Source organism: Nesoenas mayeri (assembly GCF_963082525.1).
Source record: "Nesoenas mayeri genome assembly, chromosome: 25".
NCBI classification, from domain to species: Eukaryota; Metazoa; Chordata; class Aves; order Columbiformes; family Columbidae; genus Nesoenas; species Nesoenas mayeri.
This window is the reverse complement of record NC_137549.1, coordinates 1977615-1991995: the sequence shown is the minus strand read 5'-3', so window position 1 is coordinate 1991995 and position 14381 is coordinate 1977615. Positions and strand designations below refer to the sequence as shown.

At 45.0% G+C, this 14381-nt stretch overlaps 1 protein-coding gene across 1 annotated transcript in view; it reads right to left on the bottom strand.

The window, feature by feature from the left end:
* Positions 1-14381, bottom strand: part of RANBP3 (RAN binding protein 3) — a 43310-nt gene that overhangs the window by 19540 nt on the left and 9389 nt on the right. The window contains exons 2-5 of the mRNA XM_080359403.1: positions 11505-11560; positions 3634-3670; positions 3451-3537; positions 1985-2056 (exon numbers count right to left, since the gene is read on the bottom strand). Coding sequence (XP_080215529.1) covers positions 1985-2056; positions 3451-3537; positions 3634-3670; positions 11505-11560 — 252 coding nt within the window. The remainder of the gene's footprint in view (positions 1-1984; positions 2057-3450; positions 3538-3633; positions 3671-11504; positions 11561-14381) is intronic.

Below are 14381 nucleotides of genomic sequence, written 5' to 3'. Positions count from 1 at the left end.
TCCAGGGCCCTTCAACCCCTGACACTCTGGGGTTCTGTGATTTCCAGTGATAATCACAGCAAATATACACAGAAACACAAACAGTTGCAAGAAAAACAATTCAGAATTGTTTTTCAGGAGAAACACAAAACGATTTTCACCTGGGAGATCCTTCTGCGAAGGGCTTAGAGGTTTAATAGAGGTAATAGAGTTTTTAAGGGAGAATCAAACCAAAGAAAGGACAATCAAAAGTATGAGTGAAGGTGACAGGTGCTAACAGGCACCCAACTGCTAATTACCATAAATTAATATTAATTGCTTAATATTAGTTTCTCGTCATTCCATTAGCTTTTGCCTTGTGCTGGTACAGCACAAAGGTGAAAGAATTTTCCTTGCTTGCACTCACCATAGTTAAGGTTTTTACATAAACTATCAAAATTGCCAAAAATTAATATTCATATATCCACAGCAACTACAAAATGAGCTCCTAAGAACTTGCAAGGTATAATTACAAAATGTTTTCTTTTAGGGGCATAATGGCCATGCTCGGAATAAGACAACTTGGCACGGCACCATGTTACTGTAATTTGTTATTCTCCTGCCATTTAAGCCTAAAAAAACCCAACGTTGTGGCAGAATGCAAAACCCCTCTCTCCCCCTTCCTCCTTCGCTATGGAAGGAGCAGACACATCTCCCTCTCTCTGCTGCTTGAGGCTGACAGCTGCTTTGTTTGGCCCCAGAGCCCCTGGCCAGGGCTGTTAAGAGAGAGAAGAGGGAGCGCCGAGGCGCCAGGAGCCGCTGGGCGCCCGTGGCCAGCGTGGGGGATGTTTGGAGGCTTCAGGGGCACCCACAGCCAGGGTGGGGGTGCAGAGAAGCTTCTGGAATGCCCACATCAGATCTGATCAGGCCATAAAAACAGGACCCTCATCGAGACCTCTTCTGCAGATCTCTCAGAGCACGAGCCAGATGCTGCCACCGAGAGGCCCCCCGGGATGGAGACTCCACTTCCCTCGCCGCCACAGGTGTGAGTAAATTAACCCTCGCAGGATTACGAGTATATCTACTTTCCGTGCACGTTTGCATGTGTATTTACACTTTCCGTGCTCAATACGAGCATGTGTATAAATTAATCCTTGTAGAATCGTGGGTGTATTTTCCACCCGTGCTTCCACATAAGCACGTGTAATATTCCATGCACGTGTATTAACTCTCGCAGGATTGCGAGTGTATTATACATTTACCCTCACAGAATCACCTACCCGTACTCAATACGAGTACGGGTATCCCTTTAAAATAATCCCACCCCGTGTTCAGTGTGGACTCTTCCCGGACTCGGGGACGGCTCTGCTACTGTTTTGGTGAAGCCACATGCACGCACACTGTGGACCGCCTGTTGTATTAGTTGCTGCCCCTTAATAATTATCCTCAAGTGCTATCCGAACCTGTATTCAAGTCACTTTTGGAGTGCTAAAAACCTGTTTCTTACTGGTTTAATCAAAGTTGGTTTGGGCCCTGTTTTCCCTTAAACTAACCTTGGGGTGCCTCCGTGACAAACGTGTATTCAGTGACACCAACACAACCAAACCGTAGAACACAGTGATGAAGAAAATGATCGGTACTGTCAGCAGGGTTCACAGCTCAGGGTTGAGCATCATCATCACCACAGATCATGGTTGATCTCAATTTCAATATAGAAAAATTGAACATCCAAAGTAGGTACATGGAAGTTTCCCTTAAGGTCGATGTTGAACAGGTGGGCACAGTTGTGTTGCAGTTTTCCACCACCGCTCCCAAAGCGCTTGAAAATCCCAAATACCAGAATTCTTGTTACCTCCAGCAAGCAGGAAATCAAGTGATTAATGAGTAAAAGAGCAGCTGTAAGATCAGAACCATCATCACTTCCATTCCACCACACAGGGTCCTGCTTCTGAATTACCAGAACTATACGATTGTGACCGACTGACAGCAGTTTGCTGAGAAAAAGCAGAGAAATGTCAATATTCACCTGGTTCCGAGTCAGAATTGCCTGTAGAGGGTTCACAGAAGCTTGATGGCATGAAGACATTGTTCTTTGTTACTGCAGGCAAGGAAAAGGAAAGATATAAAGTTGTGTATGTTGTTCTTATTTAGAAACTCTGTTTCCAGACACATCAATGCTGCAAATTGAAAGTTATTTTTCTAGGGTTTTTTAAGGTTTTCTTTCTTCTAAACTAAACCAGTATTCTAATCACAGAAGTGAACAGGTCATTGGCCATAAAATCCCCTTTCTCCACAAAAAGAGAAAGACCAAGTTTTATTTATTCCAGACCAATTCCTGGTCTGAATTGAATCTGAGCTGGGAACTAAGAGTGACGTTAGAATTTATACCATACAAAATAAATATAACAGTTCAAAAGGCCTCTGCAGAGAGGGCAGAAAGGAGTGGAAGAAACAGGGGAAGCCAAAACCTGGGCTCTTCAAAGACTGAGTTTGCACTACGAATTAGGCAACGTCTGTTCCAACCATCCTGCAAAGACAAAAGCTCTACAAAGGCAAGTACAGAGTATTTGTGGATGTTACAGCTCAGCGGCATCACAGTCAATAAGACAGCAAAAAATGTTCAAAAGGAACATGCAAAGGACAGTGTTTCTTCTCCACCCTTCGCTGAGAACTGAGTCATGAGGAGTCTGGTCAGGGCCTGTTCAGCAGCTGAGGCACTTTTGGTGTTGCACAAAGAACCACAGACAATGTGATTTTGGGACTATGATCTGCAGAACAGGAGCAGACGATGCATCAAGAGCCCCAAGGCAGCAACAGTAGGTTGGGGTTTTTTGTCTCCAACATATCAACTTGCATGAGGAAAAGTACAACAAAGTAAAGGCTCTGCTGGGTGACAACCAGTGACAGGACAAGAGGCAATGGGTACAAACTGGAACACAGGAGGTTCCACTTGAATATGAGAAGAAACTTGTTGGGGTGAGGGTGGCAGAGCCTGGCCCAGGCTGCCCAGGGGGGTTGTGGAGTCTCCTTCTGTGCAGACATTCCAACCCGCCTGGACACCTTCCTGTGTAACCTCATCTGGGTGTTCCTGCTCCATGGGGGGATTGCACTGGATGAGCTTTCCAGGTCCCTTCAACCCCTGACATTATGGGATTCTGTGACTCTGCGAACTTAAGTCCAGCCTGAGACTGGAAAGATTTGCCTGGCAGCAGAACACAAATCAAAAAGATTTCTGGTAAATTCATTTTAACAGCTTTTAAAAGCTGAAACTATTAATTTATGTAAACTTGCAGATAGAAAATACTTTAAAATCCTCACATCTCAACTCTGGGTTTCACTGAATTTGCTAACAGAGAAAATAGAAAAACAATCAGAGTACGTGGCTGGGTGCTCTCAAGCAAAGCAGAGCAGACAGGAATTAAACTGCTGCCTGACTGGACAAAAGCGGTTTTAGGAAACATCTCTCCTATATAATATTGTAACAACATTCACCTGACTGAGAAGGAGGGAACTGAGTTAAGGATGAAGTTCTCTCCCGCTTTACAGGTGGACAGTAGTTCCCGTCCTCGCGATCAGATTCTGTAGGGAAAAAGAACACCCACAATCAGAGAAAATGTACAAAATCCTGTAGCTGTATACTTGTGATTTATTTAATCTAACAATCAAATCTCTTACCATCTCCATCTTCCGGACTCGATCCATCTGCTGATCTCTGAAATCAGACAACAGTGATCAAACAAAAATCACACACTGAACATTTCAATCTCTTTGGATACATCTGAATGTTTTAACCATCAGTTTGGAGAGTTTTCTTTACTGTCAATGACATACACTCACAGTAAAGGGTTATTTTTATCACTTCTCATAAGTCATATTGTGTTTCACCCAGATACTATTCAATAAGATTATTTCATTGACAAATAAGATGCCTGAAAATCCACATCTAACCACAAACATCCCTGCAACACACTTATAGTATGTTTGAAAAATATATTAAAGATGCAAAAATCTTATATAAGATTATGGCCTGCAACCCAGACACTGCACGTTATTGAGCTGCCACAGCTGATGCTTAAAAGCTGTTCCAGAACCTTCTCAACAAAGGGCCCTGTGGCTGGTGGGACAGCTGGAGTCACGACATTAGTCCGGCCACACCATGGAACGGCTCAGCAAAAATATCCACCTGTGCACCTACAAACGATACCAAGTAAATGGGAAATGTGCAGCATCTCTTCTTCAGAACTCGGGTTTAATTCACCTTCCCAACTGCCTGGGAAGATTGCATGAAATGTTCCGCTTCGGCAAAGCAGAATGAACACTCCGATGCATCGATATTCTGTATTTTTCAAGGCAAGAGACAGTTTTACTCAAAGGAACTGGGATAATTTGAAGAACCCGTGTATACATAGGACATTATGTGCCTATAATAAGCCTGTACTATTCATAAACTTAAGTGAACAAAGCTCGAGAATGCAGAGATATCTGTTGTGTCCAGCCAAGAATTCCTGCAGCATTTTGGGTTCTTCAAGGTCCTTCAGACCTGGGTTAACTGGGGTCAGATTTCCTATTTGTTAAGAACAAGTTAAGGAGCGCTTGCTATGGTGGAAGTCTGGTTAATCAAGTTCTCTTTACACTGGGAATTACAAGTGATAGAAAGCTGACATAAAATCCTGACTATCTTTACCAGCTCTATTTTAAAATATTAACCCCTGCAAATTTTCACCTTAAAATAGACCAATTTCCGCAACAGGTCATCACGCGACACCTGGACATTGAATTAACCTACTGCTGTCTGTACCTTGTGATCAGAAGCCATTCAACATTTGGGTTACTTGAAATGGCCCATTCTTGGAAAACAATAAATACTTGTGCAAGAAAAGGGAGCAGGTACTGCGGGAACAGCCCGAACGGGCGAAGATCTATGGAAGAACAGACCCAAGAACAGACACGCAGTGTGTGGTCACAATGAGCAGTGACATCACCAGCAAAACACAGCCCACCGAGCTGAAACATTACAATGCTTTTAAATCGCTCTGAAAGCCTGTATGGTAACAGTCGTTTCATCACCTCATCTTCCCAAGAATCTTCTCCTACACCACCAGTAGCAAATTAACAGCACTGAGTCTTTCCTACAATTGATTATTGTTGTTTGCACCCCAAGTCCTTCACCTTGCTTAGCCAGAACAACATCTATTTTACTAAAACACAAATATAATACACCCAGGCTAAATACAGAACTCTGCTTGGATATTTGGCTTCTGCTGCACCGCAGGAAATAAGGAGAGACATGAAGAAACACATACAGGCTGAGATTGACATGATGCTAAACCCACCAAATATAGGCAAGGAAATATTGATATTTTTTTATAAAAACTGACATAAACACTCTTGGGTCAGTTTTCCCCTCCCAATCCTAAGTCGTGCTATTAATGTATCCTTTCCTCATTTTCCCCAAACCAGCACCTGTACTGGATAGGCCAAAAAGACTATTCTCAGGGTAGCTTTTCACACCTTTACCCACCCAGAGCTGACAAGTCCTGGTGGAATTCTCAGCAGCCTTTGCCATCACCAGCCTCTCGATATCCCTCTAAGCTTCGGCTTGCACAACTGTCCTCTCCAAATACAGTTATGATTGTTCTACACGCAACAGGGCAGCAATATATCCACAGAATCCCTGAATGTCAGGGGTTGGAAGGGACCTGGACCGCACTCCCTCAGTTCAGCTGTGAGGATGCTGTGGAGACTGTGTCAGTGCCTCACTCAAGTCAAGGGAGATCACGTCCCCCACTCTGCCATCATCCATCCATCTCGTTATGTCCTCATAAAAGTCAATGAGGTTGGTCAAGTACGACTTCCCCTTGGTGAAGCCATGTTGACTGCCCCTAATAGACTCCCTGATATGCCTTGAGATGGCACCAAGGAGAAGTTGCTCCATCAGTTTCCCAGGATGGAGGTGAGGCTGACCGGTCTAGAGTTCCCCGGGTCCTCCTTCTTGCCCTTTTTGAAGGCTGGAGTGACATTTGCTTTCCTCCAGTCCTCAGGCATCTCTCCCGTTTCCCGAGACTTGGCAAAGATGATGGAGAGCGGTCCAGCAATGACCTCAGCCAGCTCCCTCAGCACCCGCGGGTGCATCCCATCCGGACCCATGGATTTATGGATGTCCAGATTGCCTGACTGCTCCCTAACCCAGTCCTCAGCAACCCAAACTCCTCCACTGTCCTGACCTCGTCTGGGGCCTCAGCAGTGCGAGATCCTCAGGACAGCCCCTGGTTGAGTAGACAGAGACAAAGAAGGCGTTCAGTAACTCTGCCTTCTCTGTGTCTTCTGTCACCAGGGCACCCACCTCGCTCCCCAGTGGGCCTACATTGCCTCTGCTGTTAGTTTTATCTGCCACGGATGGGAAAAAGTTCTTCCTGTTGTCCTTGACCCCTCTCGCCAGGTTTAATTCTAAGGAGGCCTCAGCTTCCCTAGTTGCCTCCCTACACCCTCTGACAACAGCCTTGTATTCTCCCCAGGTGGCCAGCCCCTCCTTCCATGATCTAGAAACTCTCCTCTTCCACTTGAGCTTACCCAGCAGGTCCCTGTTTAATCACGCAGGTCTCCTGGCTCCCTTCCTTGACTTCCTACGTGTTGGGATGCTCTGATCTTGTGCCCAGTAGAAACAGTCCCTGAACACCAACCAACTATCTTGGGCCCCTTTACCTTCAAGCAGCCTTGCCCATGAGATTTCCCCCAGCAGTTGCCTGAAAAGGCCAAAGTTTGCCTTGCTGAAATCCAGGGTTGCAATTCTGCTTGCTATCCTGCCCCTGCCACAGGAGATCCTGAACTCCACCATCTCATGGTCGCTGCAACCAAGGCAGCCCTCAACCTTTACCGCTTCAACCAGCCCCTCCTTGTTAGTGAGGATGAGGTCCAGCAGGGCACCTCTTCTAGTCGGCTCCTCCACCCTTTGCATCACAAAGTTCTCGTTAGGGCACTGGAGGAACCTCCTGGACTGTGTCTGACTGGCCGAGTCGTCCTTCCAACAGACATCAGGGAAGTTCAAATCCCCCACCACAAGCAGGGCCTGTGACTGCGAGGCTGCTCTCAGCTGTCTGTGGAGGCCTCATCAACTTCCTCACCCTGATCTGGTGACCTAGAATAGACGCCCACAATAGTATCACCCTTGCCAGCCTGCCCCTTAACTTTCACCCACAGACTCTCACTCCTTCACCATTATGAACTTTTGAGCATTAATTTTAACTCCTGAAGTACACTATTGACTCACACCACAGTTCAACTAAGGTCTCGCTAATGATGCTGAGAGGCTGGAAAAGATCCTGTTCCTCTCCCTGCACAAGTTATTTCCTCCGGTTCTCTCTCTGCCAACATCCTAAACCTACAAGCCGTGCCCACAGCACAAACCATTTCTAATCGTTCACTTCCATCCAGCACCAAATCCCAGGAATTTCCAAATCAAACCAGGACTTATCCAGTATACCAACTTTAAAATGTGTAAATCCAAGGAAGACTCCAAAATACTTTGGCCTCAGAAATGCACATTAAAATATTAACTTCATAAAATGACTTCAAGTAACCTACGGCCAGAAACTGGCACAAAATGGTTTTACGGCAGAAGTTAAAATCAGTTTCAGGGCAGAAACACAAGTGTAACAAGTGACAAAAATACATCGAAAAGGTATCAATTGAAATCTTTAACCCAAAAAGTGCTGAGAAGCATAGCACAGTTCACCTGTAAGTTACAGGGACAGATAATGGAATAACAGCAATAACCTGTGCTTAAAATAGTCAGGTTAAGATCTGAAAGCAAAGTCCCAAGAGCTGAGTCTTCCTAAGCTGATGCAATTTGACAAGCAGTGTCAGCACGAGAAGCTCTTGTCAGAAAAACAAACAGCAGCGTATAAACAAGGAAGGTGTTTGGACGCCATCATTCAGACATTTGGACAGACTCTCTCTGTTCCACACATTGTAAATGTAGTTCTCAAAGAGTTAAGGAGATATGAAAATGGAGATGCAACAAATGTAGAAGCAGCCAACTTGACATCCACCGTTAATTGTTATCTATAATGATAATCAGGACAGATTAAATGTCTTTAACTGTGACAAGAAACAACTAGAACCTCTGAAAGTAAAATTAAGATGCATCATTGTGAACATCATGTACTTTTTGTGCCTCTAAATTACCACGACAAACTGCATGTTCTGATGCTCTGCTGAACTGTATATACCCTCAGCTGCAACAACTAGTTGAAAAATGAGTGTCCAGACTAGTAGGCATTGGTCCTGCAAAATGCTGAATATTTTCCAGCTACTAGTGACACTGGACAAGCACAAACTTAGAGATATGTAGAAAAATAATGTTAACAGTAGATGATGTTGGCTCCCCAAAAGGCGGGTTAAGACCACCAAACAATATAAAACCGGCCCTGACGCTGGGTCTGTAGACTCTGAAACACAATCATTCTGTTTGATGAGGAAAAGCACAAGGCAAATATCTAAACCACCATCAGGGCCAGCGAATTAACCAGGCGATGCAAAGGCTCCTCCTTAACGTCAGCCCACAGGTGGCCGTGCTGGTGCCGAAAAGCCTCCAGGAACACCCTTTTTGCAGCTCTAGAAGAAAACTGACCTGACTAGACAGGTATTTTGCTAAATTAAAACTAATTGTCATAGAGAAATTACATATTTTAGCAGTGTGGTGTTGGTCAGCTCTTTCAAAGCTCCTTTGCATTTTTTTTTCCAATCGTTGCTCTAGGAAAACATCCCCTGTTAATAGACTTGCCTTGTTCACTCCAGTAAGGATGATCTTTGGCTAAGCCACAAGACACCCTGCATAGAACCAGTAACCAGTTAACCATTAACTGTAACACTTTGTTAGTCTTTCAAGAAACACAGCAAAAGGTCTCAACCCCAGGTAACCTGAGTCGCCTTTTCTGGATGAGGCTGATGAGGGACACCAGCTGGGTTGGGACAGATCCAGCATATAGTCAGTGGCTGCTCCTTTGGGCGATGGCACCATGTTCTGACCCTATTGCTGCTGTATCAATACTACAAAAACCAGCTCCTGGCACAAGCAGGTTTTGCTTTGGCCCGTTATATATTAAAACTGCAAAAAGCAAAGCACTGATGCTTCTGTTACTCCTTTCTCCAGGCCCAAATACACACAGTATAAAAGTAAAATTATTGTGAACCACCTTACTTTGCCTTTTTAAGAAAACTGTACATACCCACAAATTACACTCAGCTACCTACACAGCATCACCAGAGCCCTCAGCATCCCAGAGGTATTGGGGAAGAGGAAATCACAATCCCTCTCCTTGGATCCTCTCCGCCAGCCCAAAAAGACATTAATTAAGCCTTTAGTTAAGGTTATTTTACAAATATTTTCTTGAGAGATACCAGAGTGCAAGAGACCTGTCCCACAGCCCAGCACAGGAGCTCAGAGACATAGAATCACAGATGGTTTGTGTTGAAGGAACCATCCCAGCTCCCCAGTGCCCCCTCTGCCATGACAGGGACATCTGCACCAGCTCAGGGTGCTCAGAGCCCCGTCCAGCCTGGCCTGGGATGTCTCCAGGGATGGTTCATCCACCACCTCTCTGGCCAACCTGGGCCAGGCTCTCACCACCCTCAGGGCAACAATTCCTTCCTCATGTCCACCATGAATCTCCCTCCTTTAGTTTAAACCATCACCCCTTGTCCTGTCATAACACGGCCTTCTTAAAAAGTCTGTCCTCCAGCAGCAGAATCACAGAATCGTTTTGGTTGGAAGAGACCCTGAAAATTGTCAACTCCAACCATAACCTAAATCTAGCACTAAATGAAGGAACTTGAGAGCATGAGACCTGCCAGCTCTACATGGAATCCCAGAATGTCAGGGGTTGGAAGGGCCCTGGAAAGCTCATCCAGTGCAATCCCCCCATGGAGCAGGAACACCCAGATGAGGTTACACAGGAAGGTGTCCAGGCGGGTTGGAATGTCTGCACAGAAGGAGACTCCACAACCCCCCTGGGCAGCCTGGGCCAGGCTCTGCCACCCTCACCCCAAACAAGTTGCTTCTCAAATTTCAGTGGAACCTCCTGTGTTCCAGTTTGCACCCATTGCCCCTTGTCCTGTCACTGGTTGTCACCAGAAGAGCCTGGCTCCATCCTCCTGACACTCCCCCTTTCCATCTTGATCCCCAGGAATGAGTCCCCCCTCAGTGTCCTCTTGTCCAGCTCCAGAGCCCCAGCTCCTTCAGCCTTTCCTCACACGGGAGATGCTCCACTCCCTGCAGCATCTTGGTGGCTGCGCTGGACTCTCTGCAGCAGTTCCCCGTCCTGCTGGAACTGAGGGGCCACAACTGGACACAAGATTCCAGGTGTGGTCTCCCCTAGGGCAGAGCAGAGGGGCAGGAGAACCTCTCTGACCTACTGACCACCCCCTTCTAACCCACCCCAGGTCCCATTGGCTTCCTGGCCACAAGGGCCCAGTGCTGGCTCATGGTCACCCTGCTGTCCCCAGGACCCCCAGGTCCCTTTCCCCTACGCTGCTCTCTAATAGGTCGTTCCCCAGCTTACACTGGAAGGTCCAGGCCAGCACAAAAAGGACCCAGGACCATGTTGCTCTGCCTGGGCCGCGTTTGCTGTGGTCTCTGCTCCCAGACTGTGGCAGCACTGCCTGGTTAAAAAACATCTGAGCAAAACAAAACTCACCATGATGCAACTCAGAGGGGACTTCAGGGACACTGAGCAACAGCAAGTGATCTGGAGCCGTTTCCTGGAAGGAAACGACAGGATCCAAACCGATAGCGCAAACACTAGCACTCCATTCCAAAGCACATGGAAATTATCACTGTTACAAAAGTAACTGCAAGCAACGTCTATTTACTCCAAGATACACTTAATTTGATCAGCTAATATTAGAAGAACACCAGATTTAAATCCTTTCTAAGCTGACAGAAGATGCCAACTAAACCCATGTTCCAAACCAAAGAAAACCCACCAACTGCAAATCAGTTCAGTATTTCTATTCAAACACTGAGATGTTCTGATTGCACAAATAATAATATAACGATCCAGCTATTCAACAAAGAGCAAATCCTATGTACATGAGCACCTCTTTCGGTTCCCACCTGACACAAGGTTAATCATGATCTTACTTTTTTTCCCCCAATGTTAACAGCTTTCACTATTAACCAGTCAGAACTAAATACTGCAATATATTGAGATTCTTATCAATTTCTATTAGTTTTATACAAAAACTGGAAGACTTATTGTTTGGGGGGGGTGGGGAAACACCTAACTACACCATAGCACTCATCCTTTCAAGATACAGCTTGGAAGATACTATTTCTCCCAGATTTGGTTTATCTTCTGGCTGAAGAGCCTCCAATTTCACATATTTCCCACTTGGAGTCCTCCAGGATCTCATCACTCTGTGCCCATTAATAATGCTAATGCTCTATGGACCAACTTCAGCTTCAAAACGACACAGGAACAGCCGTTCACCATGGAACGAGCCACAGCTACAGAATAACACACTAAATAAACAGATCAACATCTTACCTTCTGTGCTTTATCCTTCTGAAATACGAACACGGGTGGAGCAATGGCAGGTTTTTCTGCAAAAAGAGAAATCATTGTTTTTTTCCAACCGCGTTCATGATTGACTAATATGAAAATGTTACGCGACGCTTTTACCAACAGCGAATCCCAGATACGGCTCAGTTACGCACATTATTTCCACCAGTTCCTGGTAACTTGAACTTGAAAAGGAAAAAGGAGCGTTTTGAACACAACGATACAACTGATACCTGGTAGTTTTGCAGGCAGAGGCTTTTCCTCTCCCTGGTAACACATTAACACGACGTGAGTTTTGCTCCACACACCCCTTCTCAGAGCTCCCCCAACTCCAAAACTCGATTATACTTGTGGTTCATTAGCACCGAAACATTTAGAAATACCCTAAATCTTCAACATCTGCAGGTCTACAATTTAAACCAACGTATTATTATTACAGAGGGCCCAGTCTTTTGTGCATCATTTAAGACTTTCTACTCGAAGCTCCAATTCACATATTAGGGCGCTATTTTCCAAATAAGCACAACAACATTTAGTCTTCAAGAACAGAATTAATATGTAGAATGAGGGTATGTTTTCCATTGTCCTTAATGACCTTAAAACTACCACAATGTCCTTACTGACAATTTAAAAAGTGGAGGGGGATAAAGGAGAAATGAGCTTTCCTAAGAGTTTAATGAATCTATACACCTTGTGCATGACTTTATATATTATATTTATATATATACACACACAGATTGTGCAATCAGCAACCATTCTATATGTTTGTAGGGTTAATGATGAATATACAACATTTAAGCATCTTCAGAGCGAGGCTGCTGGGAAACAGGATTCAGGCACAATTTATGTTGGGGGATTTCCTTGCAAAAGTTCCAATATTGCAATTATTCATTCCTACAAACAAGAATAGATATTTAATAACATTAAAATGTTTATAACATTTGGAATATGAAAGGCTACAATAAAAGGAAAAATAAAGCCATCAAGAAGAATGACCCTGGGCCTAAAGTCGGTATCACAAAGTGCCCCATAAATCGGTCGCAGCATCAGTAAAGCACTTGGGTCAGCATAAGGAAAAGAGGATGAGATTGTGCATTTGGAACTGCTGGTTGTTTTGAGCTGAAAAGGCAAAACTTTACCCAACAAACACATAAAAATCATTAAAATGATTCCAAGAGCTCTGTGTGTTTCTTTGTGAAGGTGGAAAAGCCTCTTTCTACTTCTCTGTGGGTCCAACTCAACCCAGCAAAAGCACCGCGAGACTCATTCTGCAAGACCGGAGTAACTTGTTCTGCAAAAGATAAAAATCAATCACGAAATAGAGCTCCTTACGCAGCATTTCGCCTGCTCTTTTTCCTTTATTTTCTAAGTTCTTCTATCCATCAGCTACCGCAGAATCTCAAAACTGTGTATTAACGAGAGCAACGCTGACAATTTATTTCAAAAATGAAAAGTAATCTAACCACTTATAAAGGATATAAAAACTGCTATACCTGTTCCAAAACCAGAGTTTGCTGAAAAAATAACCAAGGATGCCTTTTGATTCCCATGGAATAACCTGCCAGTGGGAGACTCCACTGCTGGGCACTCCAAGCTTTCTACCCTTGATTTCCAAGTGATGCTCATTTCTTTATATCACGTTTAATATTCATTAATACCATAATTACAGCAACAGGTGGCATGCGTTCTACCAAGCTACTTATATCCAGGACCACCAAATCACTCAATAAAATGCAGTATTGTTATCCCTTCTTACAGATCTGATTTGATTGTGCAATGCACAATATTCAAGTGGCTCCTGTAGCAAATTCCACAGATACCAATGGGAGCAAAAGAACTACTTGTCTATGTAGTGCTTAAAGGATTGAAGTACCAAGAGAAAATAAAGCAGATCCAACAACAATGTGAAGTGCAGAGGAACCATGGGATGGTTCAAATAGTGGAATGGGGAGCAAAAGAAGGTGATGTGAATGAACAAGAGATGGAGTTTGGTGATGGAGAACTGAGTACTCAGGGGAAAAAAGAACAGGGACGCCAGAAAGAGCACAAAGCTCACAGGAAAAACAAATAGGATGGAAGAACAAAAGAAGAAAACGGAGTGGGGAAAAAAAACATATGAAATATTCAAGACAGCATCCAGCTAAAGAAAATGAGCCTGGGAAAAGAACAGAGTAAAACTATGACCAGTTCTGTTCACCAAGGTGGGAAAGATAATAGTTGTGCAATGTAGGAGAGTTTGTGTCTGCAGAAGGAACAGAGGCCTCCAGAGCTCGAGGTCTGAGAATGTCACTGTTACCCTTCACAGAGAATCACAGAATCCCCGAATGTCAGGGGTTGGAAGGAACCTGGAAAGCTCATCCAGTGCAATCCCCCCATGGAGCAGGAACACCCAGATGAGGTTACACAGGAAGGTGTCCAGGCGGGTTGGAATGTCTGCACAGAAGGAGACTCCACAACCCCCCTGGGCAGCCTGGGCCAGGCTCTGCCACCCTCACCCCAAACAAGTTGCTTCTCAAATTTAAATGGAACCTCCTGTGTTCCAGCTTGAACCCATTGCCCCTTGTCCTGTCACTGGTTGTCACCAGAAGAGCCTGGCTCCATCCTCCTGACACTCCCCCTTTCCATATTGATCCCCAGGAATGAGTCCCCCCTCAGTGTCCTCTTGTCCAGCTCCAGAGCCCCAGCTCCCTCAGCCTTTCCTCACACGAGAGATGCTCCACTCCCTGCAGCATCTTGGTGGCTGCGCTGGACTCTCTGCAGCAGTTCCCTGTCCTGCTGGAACTGAGGGGCCACAGCTGGACACAAGATTCCAGGTGTGGTCTCCCCAGGGCAGAGCAGAGGGGCAGGAGAACCTCTCTGACC